A 17,800-nucleotide genomic window follows, 5' to 3' on the forward strand; every position below is an offset into this window, starting at 1 on the left:
TGTTGAAAAAATATAGCTTTTGGGCTTATATATAAATTTGTACTATGTGCATAACTTAACAATTTGTAGGAACTGATTACAATAACACATTTTTGCATTTGCTTCCTTTTTAATATAGTAAATCAAATGTCAGGTGGTAATACAGCCAAAAGGTTTCAATCACAGCTGGCCGAACTGATCGCTCATGCGTTTAAAGTAATATTATGAATTCTGCTGAGTTTATTAATAGTAACACATTTTAAGTAAAGATACACAAATACTGCAGATACATCTTGATTTTGGGGTGCTTTCTATCCCCATTTGTGTGTCATGCTGAAGGTTATTAATTGGAATGGCCCTTTAACGGGGATGGGCTATATTTGCAAATTATGTGTTTGACCTTTTTCCCAAAGGAAAGTTCTACCTCCCATATGCGCCTCCTTGACCTTTCAACACCTCCCCCTTTCACCCACTTTTCACACCCCTCTCCTGATTTATTTTCCACCCCCTTTTTTAACTTTATGCCTGTGACACAATGGCCATATGTGAGGGTGGTATAGCATGGGCTTATTTGATTTTTATTTCATGAAATTATGTGGTTAGTTCTGTTTCTGGAGGTGAGACCTACTAATCAGGCCTCGTCCCCTTAATGCTGCATGCTAGTAATAGCATAGCATTGTGCACCCATGTGACTTTGCTGGGACTGTCTCCTGACAGTTGCCGTGACTGCTATGCAGTGGCAGAAGAGCAGGTTCAAAGGTCACATGTGCATCCCTTAGTGCATCTTGATAGAGCCAAATGTTCCAAGCAGAATGCGAGGATTGACTTTTTAGTCAAATACACCCACTTCCCAAAGTCATAATGGCATGTTGTAAGGGCCTGGTACACAGTAAACCGTAAACATGAGCTCTGGATTGCTTGATAAGGTGTCTCCTAGGATTACACCGTTATTCAGCCACAAGTAATCTGTGGTCCTATAATTGTCAACTTGACGGCCAGGGACTCTTCCATGACAGACAAGGCTGTATGGATTCAGTTTGTCTGACACCCAGGAACCACCTGGCTGGAATCCAGGAGGCTTCCCGCTTCATGCGCCAGAGTATGGGTTTCCCCCCTTCCCCATTACAGGAAATCCCCCTACGGGTGGTGCTGGGAACAGGCTTTCTACAACATGCCAGGATACAATGAGTTCTTCCCAGGGATTGGATTACTGCAGTCCTCGTGAGGCAGGCAGTCCAAGGAAAAGGGCAATATTCAGGTAGCCTGGAATATAGAGGTACAGTCCACTGAAGGGTTCCACCTTGGTTCTTGCTTGGGCTTTGAAACTTCCTGCCCCGTCTCCACTTCCTGAACGGAAAGCCCTTTTTGTATGAAATCGCAGGGTGCAAAAGACATTTTTCACAGCAGCCCTGATTGGAGCGCTTACAGAAAGATAGAGAGGAACCAAATAGCTGTGCAATTTGGCTTATATAGAGTTGGCGGGGACCATCCCCTTCTGGAGTCATCTTTGGATACTGAAGATTCACCTGATATCTTGTTGAAAGTACAGTCTCCTCCAATGTCCTCTGCCACTCAGGTGAGGACCTGAGACTTCCAAGCAAAAGTCAAGCTCTTGTACTCAGTTGTACTGAAATCAATCCACTGGCTCCCCGTGGCTGCAAGAATCAAGGTCAAGTTCTTCTACATAGTCCACAGGGCTTTTTGGGGCCAGGGCCCTTACTATCTACAAAGCTCTCTTCCAAATACTCTCCTACTAGAGCCCTCCACTCTGCCTCTTCCAACTCTCTGCGGCTGAGCCATTTCTCCAAACAGAGATTTGCGGGTAGATCCTTATCCTCTGCAGGTGCCTCCTTCTGTAACAACCTACCTTCCTCTCTCCGTCTTGAGCCGGATATCTTTAAGTTCTGGAAACACCTTAAGACCTTCCTCTTCTCTTCCTCTCTCGCTCTCCCCTGCAAACCTTCTTCCTCTGTGCTCTTTCCCTCATCCTCTTCCTCCACAATCTGCTCAGTTAGCTGACTGGTTACCTGGTGCACCTCCAGAGCCTCACAGGTCCCAGGGTCCCCCGCCAGTCCTGCACTTGCCCAGGGCCTCTGCACTCTGCATAGCACTTCTGCAAAATGCTCCTTGAGAGGGGCAACCACTCTGAATTTAACCCATGCCCTTGCTGGAAATAGGCACACTTTCCCCCTCTCTCTCACTTCCTGTTCTGCGCACTTGCACAACCTGCTTGTATCAGGCCTAGCAAGTCTGTCTGTGTCCTCCATCTGTTTTCCCCTCCCTAACTTGGTCGTGCTTGAAATACTCACGCATAGGTGCATTGGATGACCAACCACCAAGCAATCTGAATTGTCACCAGACCAGTGCTGTAGCTTTTTGATCAGTATGTTTCCTCCTCCGCCCGCACCCCCTTCTCCACTCACCTTTTTGTCACGCACATCACTAGCAGATATGCCTCCTTCCTAGTATGCTAGTTATTGTTATTAAATCAGTCGGCATCTTCAAGGCCTTGTTCCCTTCCCGCCTTGATGCGCTTTGAAGCACTTCACTTGTGTATAAGTGCTCTAAAAATAAACAATTACAATCATAATTACATCACATCTGCACTCATGGGGTGAGGCTTCTGTGTGACCAAGGCCTAACCTGCTGCCTGAACACTGAAACCAGGATCCAGGTCATACGTGGATGTTCCTGCAGATGCTTTCTGGTAACCTTTCTGGCATGGAAGTGTAGAACAGTGACTTCCTTTGCCCCTGATTGGAGTCATTGTACTAAGGTTGTTGGGTTGCTACTGTTACAACTCACATCCCCTTCTGAAAAGTATAGCCTGCTGACTGCCCACGCTACGCTTAGAATCAAAGGTGGTATACTATTAAGGGTGTGACTTGTTCACCTTAATGCTAAGGATCACTGCTGGTTTAGTAGTACTATATGGCAGACTATGTGTTTAAGGCGCTACTAGCCCTGTATTCCTACAGAGCAGCAGTCATTTCATCATAATGCTCCTTCCTGATTTGCAAATGTATTCCTTTTACCAACCTTCTGTAAGGAAGGCATGATATCAACAGTAAGACAGACACACATGACCACCGTTCAAGGGTGTTTATTGAACTTCAACAAGGGTATGATAAACGCCTATCTTATCCTAAATCTACAGATGGGAGCAGGCTATGACCATCAAATAATAACGCAGTCCTAGTGGTGTCTTGTCAAAATAAAAGGGTCTATACTAAAAATAAAATATTCCCAATCGTAACCTCTAAATACAAATAGTTTGGGGCTAGTGTTTATGAAAGGTGTTCACAAAAATGATATGTCAGGATGTTCAGGCCATTGGCCTCCCTTTCCCATGTTTTCAGCACGGGACAAGGCAGTTCACTCGAGTGTGTTACAATCTCTGGCTTCTTCAGCACAAGGATACCATTCAATCACTACCATCAGGGACTTCTGTGCCCAAGTCTCTTTACTTATCAAAGTCTCTTGATTCAGAAGGCCTGATGTAACAAAAACAATGGAAAGTTATTTTCCTCTTACAAGCACTCAATTCAGGTTATTCACTCTTCACCCTGGATCCCCTCAGCTGGGCTCAGATTGCTTTAATACAATGATTGTTACTTTGGATACCCCCTCTTCTGGGCTCAAATGTTTACTCTGGTGACTCACCGTTCACCCCGGATCCCCCTCAGCCGGCCTCAGATCCTTCCTCTTACACAATTAGTCTCCCTCAGCTGGGTGCAGACCAGTTTCAGTTATTATCAACTATCAAAGACTTTCGAATGTGCACAGGGTCTAGCTTGACCCGTTGCCGGACCACTTCGATTTCACAATTCCTTTTTACATTTGCCACCTATCAGCTGGAAACGAAACAGAGACCTTCAAATGAGAACCCAAGTGTCGCCGGACCACTCTGTTTACGTTATCTTTCTTGGCTTCCAAAGTTCAGTCACTCATCTGCTGTTTAATTATTCTCGTCGCTCGTCACATACGCTTCACACACTGTTCTCTTCAGATTTCTCTCTACAATGTTGCCGCTTGCAACCTTGGCTATAACACAGACCGGTTTGGTATCAGTGTCCGTGACTCACCGGCTGTGCTGACTTTACTGGTGCTGCTTTGTTGTAGGAGCCAAGGACAGTACCATGGTGGTAACCGCTTCTCCCTGCCTGGCTATCGACGCAGGAGAGCCCCGGGTACCTCTGACACACAATGCATGTTTCTTCAGCTTGCAAAGGTCAAGGGCACTTCCCTCCTTGCAACCCTCTATGGTTTTACCGTTGCTGCTTACTCGTGTGCTTTGCCTTGCTCAGAGTGTGCATTTGTGCTCCGCCTTTTATCCGTGTGGGGAAGTGTGATGGAAGTCAGGCATGTGTAATGATCAGCAATTGCCTGACTAGGCATGACCATTGAGTTTGGACATGTCAGGTATTCGACTCAAGTGTTAGTTTTCTCTCACAGTGAGCTGTCCGTGAGAAAGTGTTTTTGTCGGGAAAGGGGCAGGTTGAGTTCCTAAGTATCCTAACTGATAGGATGGGGAAAAGGTGTTGCAATGGAAGGGGATACTGCGTCTTGCCGACCCGGTGTCCCACTTCCACTCCCCGAAGACCCCTCATCCAGGTGATCCTCCCGCACTGGTCTACCAACGGGAACTGGATCCGAAACCGATGGCCGTGTCCTGGCCACCTGGATGACAGATCCCCAGGGACTAGCGGGTGGGACACCTTCAGGTTTCTCACGCTTCTTTTTGTCAATCATGGGGTTGAAGTACTGGATTCTCAATTTAGTTCTCGAATTGGTGACTGTACACTGCGCTCCATTCCAGATTACTCCTGCTTGTGCAGTTATAATATTTTTGCTCAATTTAATGGTTATTATATAATTGATAATTTATAAAGCGCAAGACCGGGATTGAAATCTGTGTTGCTGTGTGTTCTCTTGCTTCCAAGACAAAAGTTTTGCCCCTGAGCTATCCTCCAATCCCAAGTATTTAATGTATCAATCTCCAAAGGATAAAGGACTCAGTCAGCCCTCCTGGAATTCAACTTTACAAAAGGTAGAGTGCCCACATAGCTTAAGCGAGTGCTGAACTCATTAACTATCCTGGATAAAAAGTCATAGGGCCTGATTCACAGAAGCATTTTATAATGGTGCAATCCCATAGGAAAACGTTCTGGGAATCAGGCCCATCGCCTTCTTTTTTTGTATGTTGGCACCGTCACCTTTATCTTTTCAGTATTGTATTTTTGCTTGCTGCCATTTAGCTCGAGTGATACTTCAATTTAGTTGTGCAAGCACTTCATGTCATAAAATATAAGGAGAAATAAACATTATTTGAGCATATTTTCACTTTTAAGGTTTCGGGTCCTTGCAAAAAGGCATAATAAAATAGTATAATAAGGCAGTTCCTAGAGGAACCCAAAATTCATGTTGTATATATGTCCACTATCACCCCCTCCATGGGATGAAAATATTTGTTAAAATCGATACCCAATTTTGTGCTTGCTTGTTACAACATTTTCAAATGATCATTTTCAAATGATCTTCTAATGAGTACAAGGTTTGTTTATAGAGAAATGAAGACTGAGTCCTTGTCTTTCCAAAACGCAGGCATTTGCACATGGGGCTCCCAAGATTTATGCAGATACGCAAGGTTGTGATGTGGTTGAACAAGAGCTGTCCCAACGATTAAATAAATAATTTCACTAACTATGAGGATCCTTTTAGCTGTCTTCCTTAATAGGTATGGTAGAATGTTTTACCTCCACGTGCAACGTGGGGAATCATAAGGTTTTCATTGGTGAATGCTAAAGAAAGGTTGATCTGATTGCTGCAGGAAGTTTCACATGCCGATCAACTCATAAGAAACGGCATTCTGTGTGTTTATTTTACTGGTGGACAAAGTCTAAGCGTATGATATGAATCCAGGCAAATTTGGTTTAGTCCAACATCCCAATAATTTTCAAAAGTAACCATAGAACACGCTGACAGACCTCACATCTAGGAAATAAACAGAGCTCACTTAGGCCAGGCAACAGCCAGGACATTTCCCACAGCCTCAACAATACCACACCCATGTGCTGTGCGAAGAAACCAAATGCATAAGTCTCTTCCAAAGAATCTCTAGACACACTAATATCAGCTATAGTGTGTACTCGGTGCGTGCATTGCTGGCAGATCTAAAGAAAGCCTGACTAATCCCTTTCTTAAATTAGAACACCTTCAACAGAAACAAACCAACTATCTATGGAACAGTCTTGCATACCCCTTTGCTGAAGAACAGTAACTATGCAGCAAATAGCCACCTGGGAAAATACATAATCCTGTACAACAGTCTACCCACAAAGCTTATCGATCAACCAAAACAAATGATCAATATGCCTGAGCCTCTGCCATCATTCACTAGCTCCATTTGGAGGCCTGAATGGCATTCAGAGAGACGTCATGATTCATACATTATTGTAAGATAAATCTGCAGACTATCTCAGACACTATGATCCACATCCAGGTGCACAGTGTTGGCTCCAACAGGCATGAAGAGGACTGTGGTAAGTGAAAACCCCTTACAAGCTATCGTCTAAGACCGGCTTGTCTAACCTTTTTTGAATGTGAGGCCGAAGCATTAACTTTTTGTCACCCGGTGGGCTGGCGAGCCAAAAGTGAACACCCTCACCCAAAGCAGTATATTCAAAAGCGATGGTGTGTGACCTTTGACGCAATAGCATCACAGGCATAGCCATGCAGTCCCAAAGATAGCTTTTGCTGTCGGGGGCAGTGATCAAAGGTTAGTTTCTTGTGATTTCTTCCAGTGTGTATGTGTTGATATTTCTCTGATATAGAGGAGGCGACCGAGCGTAGCGAGGGAGCTATAACAATCTAGGGAGGGTTTTGGGGGGTCCCACCCCAAGATTTTTTTTCCAAATATGGGGCTGAAATGATGCATTTTACAGCAAGAAAAGTGACCAAAAAGCCATAACTTTACAATCAGTTCTAAAGGGGAACATGTACATTCCATGTCACCAACAGCAAACAAGAACAGTGTAGAACGCAACACATTTTAATGATCAATGTGTCCACAGTGTAAGACAGCACTGTCACTGATGTAACACATTGGCATGCTGGTTATGCCCAAAATATGCCTCTGTAGCAACTTGTCTATGCTGGCTGTTCCAAATTTAGGCCAGCATTGTCCTCTACAAAGCATGATTGATGCTGCCTGAGCATGTGCAGTGTGCCCAATACATATGCCATCTTATCTCTGTAACACACATTCATTACTTCTGTGGTAATGAAAGAAGCATAATCCAATTCTAGGGGGCACCTGAGGCAGTAAAAGTCCTCTGCCACGGCCCAGTTTATTGGTCAGACCCAACATTGCAGAAATAAATGAATGAATGACAAACATTGAACAAATAAATAAATCGGGCAGGGGAGCCGATTTATGAAGGGGGTGCCCAAATATAGGAAGTGACATCACCAGCAGTTATATGACCGTATTTGCACGTAATCACCAACTTGGTGTGAGGGGGGTGGGTGGGTGCAGAACAGGGGAAACATTGGCTAGCATGTACTGCATATACTAAAGTCAAGTAAGAAGGAGGTTCTATAATCATCCAGGTTGTAGTAGCCCTCAAAAGGCAGAGCAACACAACTAGGATGGGAGAACGAAATGCCATCCCATCATGTGCGTGTGTCAAACCTCAGAGCAAAGACTGTGCGTGTGCCTCCTTCCTTGGAGCACAATCTCACTAATTTGGTGCAAATCTCGCAAGTGGGTGCGTGTGATCACTTGCTCACTTCTTCAGTGTGAAACTCTGGCCAAGGCAGTACTGTCCCAATGGTGAGAAGTGTCATATTTTCACATTAACTATGCTTAAGCACTTTGGGTTATTGTATAGTGCTGCTACATTCTGAGTAATTCCATCCCTTTAAATATATTAGCTCTTGTATAAGCACAACTGTGTTGATTATTCTGATGATGATGAAGATGATGTTAGACTTGTTCAATAGTTCAGGTTCAGTATTATTAAATGTACTTCAGATCTTCAGAGTCTCGGGAGGATAGCTCAGGGGCAACGTGCTCGCCTAGGAAGCAAGACGGCATGAAGCAACACAGGTTTGATCCCTCTCTTGCCAAGAGGGGTGCACAGATGTACAAATACACCAAACCCAAAACAACTTTTAGAAATTGAGGGACAGACTTGCTTTGCATCTGTGCCTCCATTTCTAAAAATCGTGTTGGGTTGGGTGCACCTCTACATCCGCGCACAGGGGTGCACAGATGTAAAGTACACTCAAACCAAAAGGATTTTTAGAAATTGAGGGACAGATGAAAAACAAGAGCATCTTGCTTTGCATCCGTCCCTCAATTTTTAAACATCGTTTTTTACCCGGCTTTTACCTGGGCCGCCAGAGAGAGACACAGTATGGATGGAACAAAGGGCCATCCATACTGCGTCTCTTCTCTCCGGCCTGGTGGGCTGGGGGGGCCCAGAGCACCTGTGTACTCGGCGCCCATGAAACCGGGCCGTGGCCTGTAACTGCCTCGGGTGCCATCGTCTGCCTCTGGTGCCCTGGGCACCAGAGGCAGTTACAGGCCACGGCCCGTTTTATTTATATATTTATTCAATCTATGTCAGGTCCGTGGACCCGACAAACATTGAACAAATAGATAAATAAACCAGGCCGTGGCAGAGGCAGTAACAGTCCTCCGCCATGGCCCGGTTTATTTATTTGTTCAATGTTTTCTGTACAGCCACGCGGGCCACATCAAATGGCTTGGAGGGCCGCATTGTGGCCCGCGGGCCATATGTTGGACAACCTTGCTCTAAGAGGAACAACAATCTCAAAATGCCCCTCTTCAACATTCTACCTTAAAACAACCCTTACCCTATACATGAATTAAATAAATAACCTATCATATTTCACTGTTGTCCCAAGCCAGATTGAACACCTTGCAGGTAAAGGCAGTAACCTGCAACTGGCCTGCCACAAAATATTAGAATTACATTCTCTGTCCCTGTGAACATGTAGAAACTCTTGCACATTTGATGCTTCTTTGTCACCTGCAAGAATTCTTAGTCTCAAGAGGATAGCTCAGGGGCAACGTGCTTGCGAGCCACACAGGTTCGATCCCCGGGTCCGCTATTGGAAACCTCTGGGTATTAAGTGCGTTAGAAATAACCAATCATATAATATCTTACATATAGACCTGCACAGACTATGCCTTTTGCGCATACTTGGAGGTTTTGGTCGAATTCATTGGAAACCCGCCCTCATGCTGTTGCTGAACCATGCTGACATGCCCGCGCTTTCAGTCTTGTCTGCTTTCTTCCCCCTGAATGGAAAAGGAGAAATGTATGGTTATGACCTGATTTATTCTCTGTACTTTTATGACGTTGTATGTATGCATTGCAGTACATTTGTCTCAGTGCCATGTGTTTGGCTCTGTAATGTTATGGTGGTGGTATGTTTTTATTCATTTGTTTGGCTCGTTTTTGTATGTAGGATTACGCACTGATGTTTTATGGACTGTCTTGTGTACATCCGAAATAAACTTGAACTTCACTAACGACCCTTACCCGCTGGGGGTGAACCTTCATTCTGAAGACCCCACGCTTGATTGACTTTTTGAAATGTATGGAGTCCTATGAAACTGCTTCCATGTGTCCCATATATATATGTATCTCCTCCAGTTACAACCTTTTTTATTTTGGATATAGTACATCTCTCTCTCTTGGGCCAATAATCTTTTCTCAATTCTTTTACATTTGAACATAGAATGGTGAGAGAGGAGATGCCCCAGCTCCTGTCACCATGCATGCATATACTTGGTAACATGCAGCACAAGATATAAATAGCTCTACCCCTATTTGTACACCATACATACTCATATGTATAAAAAGATTTGTACCACACCTAAATATTTGCACAGCCAAGCATATTGTGGGTGTGCTGAAGTTCTCGTTTCTCCAATCTTCTCTACTCTGCACGAATGTACAACATTGCAACTTTTCTGGATGTAAATAAATAGCATCACGTGGCAATGCACCTACGAAGTCACAACCTGGTAGGAATCTGCACAGCTATATTCCATGACATTAAATTACACTACATTCTGAAGGAAGGCGTTTAATTTGCATAACCAGAATACATGTGGTTTTTTTCCTTGTTTTGGACATGCATAGCTTACAACATAGTGTTGAATGGACTCCATTATATTTTGATAATCGAAAAATACAATTGTTTTTTAGGCTCATCTGAAAGACTTCTTTCAGGCAGCAGTGAAGAGGATCAAGCAGCAAGTTTAAGGAAGTTGAGTGCCATTAGCATGTCACCAGTAGAATCCCTTAAATCCGAGGTATTCTCTTAATAAAAAAAATATACTTTTACTGTTTTTGAGTCCCTCAGTATTATCTATATAATTACTATGCATATACATTATTTTACACAGATATCGTCAAAAGGCTCCTTCCCAGCCATAGTGTCGCCACCAGTGCCACAAGCTAAGTTAGACGCAAGGTAAGAAGGATAATTTTAATATCTGATTTTTATATTTTTAAATAGAGTAAAACGAATATTTTCTCTCCTAAAATTCAAAATAAAATTACTTGATGTGTGCAAGTCTAAATCAAAGCTGTGCTATTAACAAACACGTATAGAATATTGAATAATATAACACAGCATTTGACATCACATCAAATCAAAGCTGTGCATTGATTTGATGTGATGTCAAATGCTGTGTTATATTGTTCAATATTCTATACGTGTTTGTTAATAGCAACTATGATACATTGTTTGTAAACACAATTCTACAGGAGTGGGCAAATGAATGAATGGTCTATTTGTTTTCTAAAACCTGTTACGTATCCTCCTCAAAAATTCCAAAGAAGTACATGAATACCAGTGTCCAGTAGCCACGTGGATTTGAAGTGATGAATCTTAAGTTCTTAAATATTTACTCAGACAGATCTATGCAGGAGACGCAACTTGCACTTCCACAACTGCTAGTTGAGGACTTTTTACCGCTTTCCAAACATGGCTACACCCATTTCCATGACAACCCAACATGTACCCTGTACCCTAAAAATGCACTTCTTTGACATTCATTTGTTGTATTGACAGTCCCCCACACCACTGGCTGCTAACACAACTCACTGAAGCACTTGCCACTGTGATCTTTTCAGGTCACCTTCAGTTCACAGGGGCGAATCCAGACGGTGCAGACTCGGGCTTTCAGCCCAAAGTTATTAAATTGAGTGGCATTGGTTTGAGAAATGGTCAAATCCATCCGTCATAGTGCTGTAGAACTGAAAACCTGTGTGTTAATGTTTCTATGTGTGTGTACCAGGTACACATTAGTCCAACCCCCCCCCCTTTAGATTGTAGAATGGGTGCCAGAGAAAACAATACTGCATGTCCGCAGCAGCAGAGCTTTGTACCGGAGCACCACTCAGCAGAAAGGAAGTGGCTTTGTAATTTTTGTATCATTTATTACTTCACATTTATTGAAATGTAAAGGTTTTGGTAACCCACTGTTGATGTGGTGTGACAGGAGAAAAACGAATTGGGCTTTATGGGGGGTAAAACTGTTGGTGTGGGATTTGAAGGCTGTAAATGAGATCCCAGCAGCTAAAGGGTCAATTCTGTTCATTACAATACTAAATGTATCCTCAATTCAGCAAAGACGTTATAGCCAAAAGGTACCTTAGCAAACCATAAACCATGAACCCCCTCCTATCTTTTAATACCTAGGTGTATTATTGTTACCTCCCAAAGACACAGACGGAATGGATTTCTTGGCTGATCGGTGCAATACAGTTTCTGTAACTATCTGCTGTGGCTGACAGGCAATGGTGACATCATAGAATCACTCAACCTTCTTCATCTTAACCTGTCTATTTCCGTAGGGCCAATGGGGCAACTACGGAACATAAGAGCAATACCAGAACAAACTACAATTAGAAGAAAAACAGCTCTCCAGAGCCTGATATTTAGAAAGAAGGGGACCAGAACAATTGAAGTTCAAACTTTTAACAGCCCACCCAACGTTGTTCTCCTCTGAATTTTGATGTAATATATGGCTTATGTGGCATGGGTCAGCCCTGTAATGTTTTCCACCAAAGTCATTCATGCAGAGTTACAGCTATTGTTTTCGGCATTTCATCAAACCCCTTCACCTGCTGTGGCAGCTGCTGCAAATGGTTGAATAATCATCTTCAATGTACATACAACCTCCAGGAGCCCTTCACTGGCACTCCAAGCTATGGGGGAAGCATTATTTCTCCTGATCAAGTTAAGTTGTGTTGTTAGTTTTTTAAACTACATCAGTCACTCACTGTCATAGTGGTCTAACGGCATTGAGGCTTGACCATAAACTGGCGCACTGTGTCCCAGCCAAAATAGGCATAAAACCTAATCTGCTTCTAGTAAACCCCTTTCATTTGTGCAGCCATAGGTGAAGGTGGTCTTCTGTTCCTTCCATATCTTCACACCTTTGTTGGGGACGTGGTTACGCATCTTCACTAGCATAGTCTCTTCTCTGGGGGGTCTCGGTATGTGCCCAAACACTTTATCTGGAAATGATTGTGGTGTTAATTCCAGGTGTTTGTAATTTTAAAATGTGCATAGCTATGCCAGTTTTTGCTGCATCAAATCCAAAACTCTTATATGCAAGTCGCAGTCCTAGTTCATATGAATGTGTTCACGTTGGGATCAATTTTCAGCAAATGGCATTTTCCATATATTTTCCCCAAGCCAGGCGTACAGCTAAACATGGGAAAGTTGATCATATTGAATTTCAGTTGAGGTAAAATCATTTGTAATTTCATAACTTGAGACAGAATTCATTTATTCAAATGTTATTGCAAAATATTAAAATTCATTCCATCAATCAAGAGATTGTGCACAGAGAGTTTTCCAACATTTTCCAATTCAACAAATCCACCAGTGCAGCATGAGACCAATAACTTCCATTGCAAAACAAGGTTTTTTTATTGCAAACCAGTAAAGAGAAGAAATTAATATGGTGTGTTACTAGTCTTGCTGCACTTGTTAGTTCAACATTCCCGTAATATGTGAATATCTTGTTCATTCAAAATGTTAAGTATTTGGGGAAATTCTACACATTTCCAAATCAGTGTTTATTATTTTGCCCAACAGTGAAGACACTCCTGTCCCTCCTGATACACAGATGCTTCTCCGTGAAACGAGGGAAGTGTCATCTGAAATCACGACAAGGTAAGGATGAACCCCAATTTGGCTGGGAAGGGCGTGGGGGTTTAAGGTAATGGTTCAGGGACTATAGATTACCAGACATTTACACTCGTGATATTACATGAACAATGCTAGATCCATCCACTATTGCAATCCTAGCTATGCATACACATGGTTGGGGAAGCTGGAAGTTCCAAGCACCCCATGTTGAAAGGTGAACAGCAGCTTACATCTTCTAGAAGATTGACAGATGCCATTAAAGCCAAGAGAAATGGGCTATGTTAAGACTTCGAAGTGCAAAGCTGTTGAACCTCTGAAATGAAAGTCTCATCCTCTTTCTTGAAGTGGTGCCATTATTGGCTCACCTAGGATGAAAATGAAAGCTCCGATAGGTGGTGAGTTCTTCGGGCAGTGTAGGGCGGTTTCCATCAGGAACAACATAATCTGAATTTAATAACATCCCTCTGCATCACCTCATATGGATTCAAGCATTACTTTTGAGCTAGATGTCATTGTGTTGTCTTTTTCAACATTTCTTCTCAATACATGTTAATGTCAATTTTAAGAATGCCCATAGGTGTATCTCAGATAGTAAACATTGGCAGGTGTGTTGGCACCTGCATCACTAGGATTGGTAGATTGGATGCCCTTGGTAGTGCTGAATGATAAAAATTACACAACTAGCAAAAGTACCTGTTCTCTGAACGGGTTCTGTAGACATGCATGGTAACACTCCTCAATTGTCGAAAATGAATAATCATGTAGGTCGCTGTTCCGCCTCACCCTGGCGTGGTGCAGTTTGTTGCGGTGCAAATATCTTGGAAACCGTGCATCCTAGTGCCTTGAAACATGGGGTTCAAGGTTGCATAGGGATGTAGAGTTGATTAAGAAACAGCAGGCACCTTCTCGCAACAATCCTCTAGAAAATTAAATTCACCTGATGCAGCAAACATTTGGAAACTTCTGGAATGCTACCTGCCTTCACCTTCGCCTCTCGAGTGCATTTGCCTCCCATACATTTTTTGTTTCCTTTTTCGGTGAACATGGTTTACTGCTTCTTTGGCAGGCCACAAACAAATGTTGACTTTTGTTGTAATTCAGGGAAAGGGGCAGGGTGTCCAAATGTCATGTAGCTAGTAATGTTCATAGAGTCCTAACAGGTAACTATGCGCAATTTGGTGCCGATTGGTGAAACGGTATGGAATTGTATAAGGAACAACGCTTCGCTAAGCCACAAACACACACATTTTGACTTTGCCTAAATCTGGGGAAAGGGGTAGGGTGTCCAAATGTCATGTAACTAGTAAGGTCCAGAGGGTCCTAACAGGTAACTATGCAACATTTGGTGCAGATTGGTGAAATGGTGTGGAATTGTATAAGGAACAATGCTTCGTGCCACGAACCCACAAAACAACACCAATTTTGACTTTTTTCAGGCAACCATGCTTGACTATTATTCTTCTTGGAAGTTATTCTATTTTTTCTATACAACTAACCATCCACAATAGAGCATTTATTAACCTTTAGCCAGCAATAATACTGGAAAAGTACTAGTAGACGTGGGCCCTTCAATCTTCGGTTTTAGAGTTTTCCATGACACGTGATTTGTCCGTGGCACACCGATGGAAACACTGCTGCAAGTCTGCCGATTTATTTTCCACGGAACACTTGAACAGGTAACGCTTGGCAATGGTGTAATTTCATCAAAGTCGTAGGGTTAGATGAATTGGCATTACACACCCATTAAACCCAGCTATTGACATCACAGTAATTCATCTTTGACCCCAATGACATGGGAGTGTAGTCACTTGACACATAGCCTTCAGACCCCCATCAAGCATATCCAAAAAACCTTCAAGTGTAAAACGAATTATTAACGTCAATATTTTGCAGAGGCACAATAAAGGCAGGCAAAAGAGCCATATGTTGGAGAACAAGGATCCCTACACCACCCAAATCCCTGCAAACACTGTTATGTTCTTGTGATGAATTACTATACTACATAAAGTCTGTGCCTCAGCTCCCTACTGGCTCTCTCAAAATAAATTGAGGTGGGGCACGCAAACACCCGTACGCACACAGTGCAGTGCATGTTTTTATTTAAACATGCTCGCTGTTGTTTATCTCAAATCTATTCTGGAGAGCATGTGGACAAGAAGACACATTCATTCTCTCTGGAGTTGCATGGTTGTTCATCGCTTTCGATCAGCTGTGTCCCAGGTGCTTAGAGAAATTCTTCCTGGTCTCCTGCTCTTTCTCCTGCACTCGCTCTCTTGGCAATTGATATGGCACCCGATTTGCCACAAGGCACAGGACCCAAGTGGAGAAGCATAGGGCTAACTGCAGGTCGGCAAGTCATTTTGACACATTGGAAATAAACAGCTCTGCAATGCTGAAAGAATGATTGGACTTAATGACAGCAGCTGTGCAAACTCTGAATTTTGGTTGAGGTTTTTGATAATGGAGCTTTGGTACAAACCATGCATAGCACTTAATGAACATTCAGTAGTTGCGGAAGTGACATCACACGACCCTTCACCCCCTGATAGCCTCACAGGAAGTGATGTAATTTGACCCCGCCCCCAAGTGACATCACAGGAATTGATGGCAAACAACCTTCAGATTTTTTAGATGTATCTAGGACCAGTGTTTCCAGGTACTCTCATTTCAGCCAAATATAAGAACCGAGGCACACAGGTAGGCATGATTGTCCATGATTACACATTTGGGGAATGCCATTTTCCAGATTTGACATGGGTCTATATGTACAACATACATAATGCAGTATTTCTAACAGGGTAACTGAAATCTGTAACGCAGGCTACAGCTAGTGTATGAAACATCTATAGATCAATGGACACAGAAGTACGTGTTATCTGTGACGTTGCTGTGTTGAACAAGCCAAAAAAGCACTGACCTCGGGAGGCGTGCACTGCTTTTTAACCAGGAGAAGAATGCTGCACAAGCAAGGCCTGAAAATGAAATCATTGACATGGATTTAGTATCAACAAAACACCCTGGTTATAAATGTATATATGATTCAGCTACCACTACGATAGAAGAAACCTATTAGAGTGGCCTGCGTGCACAGAGGGCAGTGACCTGATAATGTTTTCTTTGCTGGAGTATAATACCTGGGAAAGGTTCTTTCAATAACCCAATACCTCCATAGTTTTTTTTATAATCTAAGCGTTATACTGGGTGCCAGCAGTGGTCGAAGTGAGCGGGAGCGGCTGGGAGCGGTGCTCCTCTACTTTTTTAAATGAAGCTTTACCGTTCCTATACTTTTATTCTAAAAAGAAACCGTTCCGGAATGGTTTCGTTGTGAAATAAAAGTATAGGAAGCAGTTGAAACTTGCACTTTCACTGCACTGAACTGAACGTTCCTTTTAACAGTAGGCACATGTGTTTGGGGGTTTGTATTGTGTGTGGGAGGTGACGCAGCGATGGGGTTTGTGGAGAGCGGGGGCAGGCCAATAGGGAACATAGCTCCACTACTTCTTTTCGTACACTTCGACCACTGGGTGCCAGAGGATTTTTTTTTTAAAAAAACACCACTCAATGTAATATCATTGCTGCACAGATAAATTTTTAGCAACACACAGTTATTTAAAATTGAAAACACCCACAAGTTGCTTCTCAGCCCAGGGACTCGCTGGCAGACTTCAAGGTGCGCACTGCACACAACCTCTTTATCAGACACAGTGGTGCCCAATGGCGTAGCACATTTGGCAGCTCCCCTGATAGCCATGCTGTGGGGGACCTCCAGCTCCTTAAACCACAGGGCACGCCACACCCCGGGCCAGTGTGGACCACCACGTGTGCGCAATGACCATGATGATTATGCCATTGCAGGGGCATGCACTACTGCAAGTGAAAGAAGTAAATATGTTTTTATCAAACAAAACTTAAATCTTTACGTAACTAACATAGAGAAAATGGGGTGGTGCCTGGTCCTCAAATATACCAGCCACCAGTGGTGGCTGGTGAGTTGTTTTTTTGGAGGGTGTAAATATTTTCCACAAATATGTGATTGCGACTGAACATAGCGAGGGAACCCAAACTAATGAAAATGGTTTGGTGAGGGGAGGCGGGGGGATTCTTCTCCCTCCCCAGAATAAATGTTTTGAATAATGGGTTAAAATGGTGCATTACACAGCACGCTTTCTGGGGAAATTTGGGTTAAAGGCCAGCCATCGGTTTTGTAGGGTGTAGGGTAAATCATGGAAAAAAGTACAATAGATGCAGGTCACCAAAAGTGCACAGGGAATTTCCCAATGCATTATCATGACGGTCCCTGCAATGTATGCCAGTATAAAAAAACATTTGTATGCTGGCTGTGCCCATACACTTCCATGCTGGCTCCACCAACATATGCTTGTATTCCCATATAAAACCATACTTATGTTCGCTTTAAGACGTTTTTCTATAATATCATTACTAGGACGGAGCACAAAACTGGCTCTGCCAATATATGCCAGTACTCCTATGTAAATACATACTCCCGTTGGTTTGGCCACTGTGATGCTTGAGCTAAAACATGGCGCTGATGCGCAGTGCATTCTGGGGGCACTCAGAGCCATAATGGATATTTATTCCATGTCTCAGTGAA

At 43.1% G+C, this 17,800-nt stretch overlaps 1 protein-coding gene across 12 annotated transcripts in view; it reads left to right on the top strand.

Annotated features, from left to right (window-relative positions):
* PPFIBP2 (PPFIA binding protein 2) overlaps positions 1–17,800 on the top strand; it is a 1,806,653-nt gene that overhangs the window by 1,369,460 nt on the left and 419,393 nt on the right. For all 12 annotated transcript variants that reach the window (XM_069623590.1, XM_069623589.1, XM_069623593.1 and 9 more), the window contains 3 exons: positions 10,227–10,333; positions 10,427–10,494; positions 13,135–13,212. In XM_069623590.1, coding sequence (XP_069479691.1) covers positions 10,227–10,333; positions 10,427–10,494; positions 13,135–13,212 — 253 coding nt within the window. The remainder of the gene's footprint in view (positions 1–10,226; positions 10,334–10,426; positions 10,495–13,134; positions 13,213–17,800) is intronic.

Source organism: Ambystoma mexicanum, chromosome 11 (genome assembly GCF_040938575.1).
Source record: "Ambystoma mexicanum isolate Mex_15411 chromosome 11, UKY_AmexF1_1, whole genome shotgun sequence".
NCBI lineage: Eukaryota > Metazoa > Chordata > Amphibia > Caudata > Ambystomatidae > Ambystoma > Ambystoma mexicanum.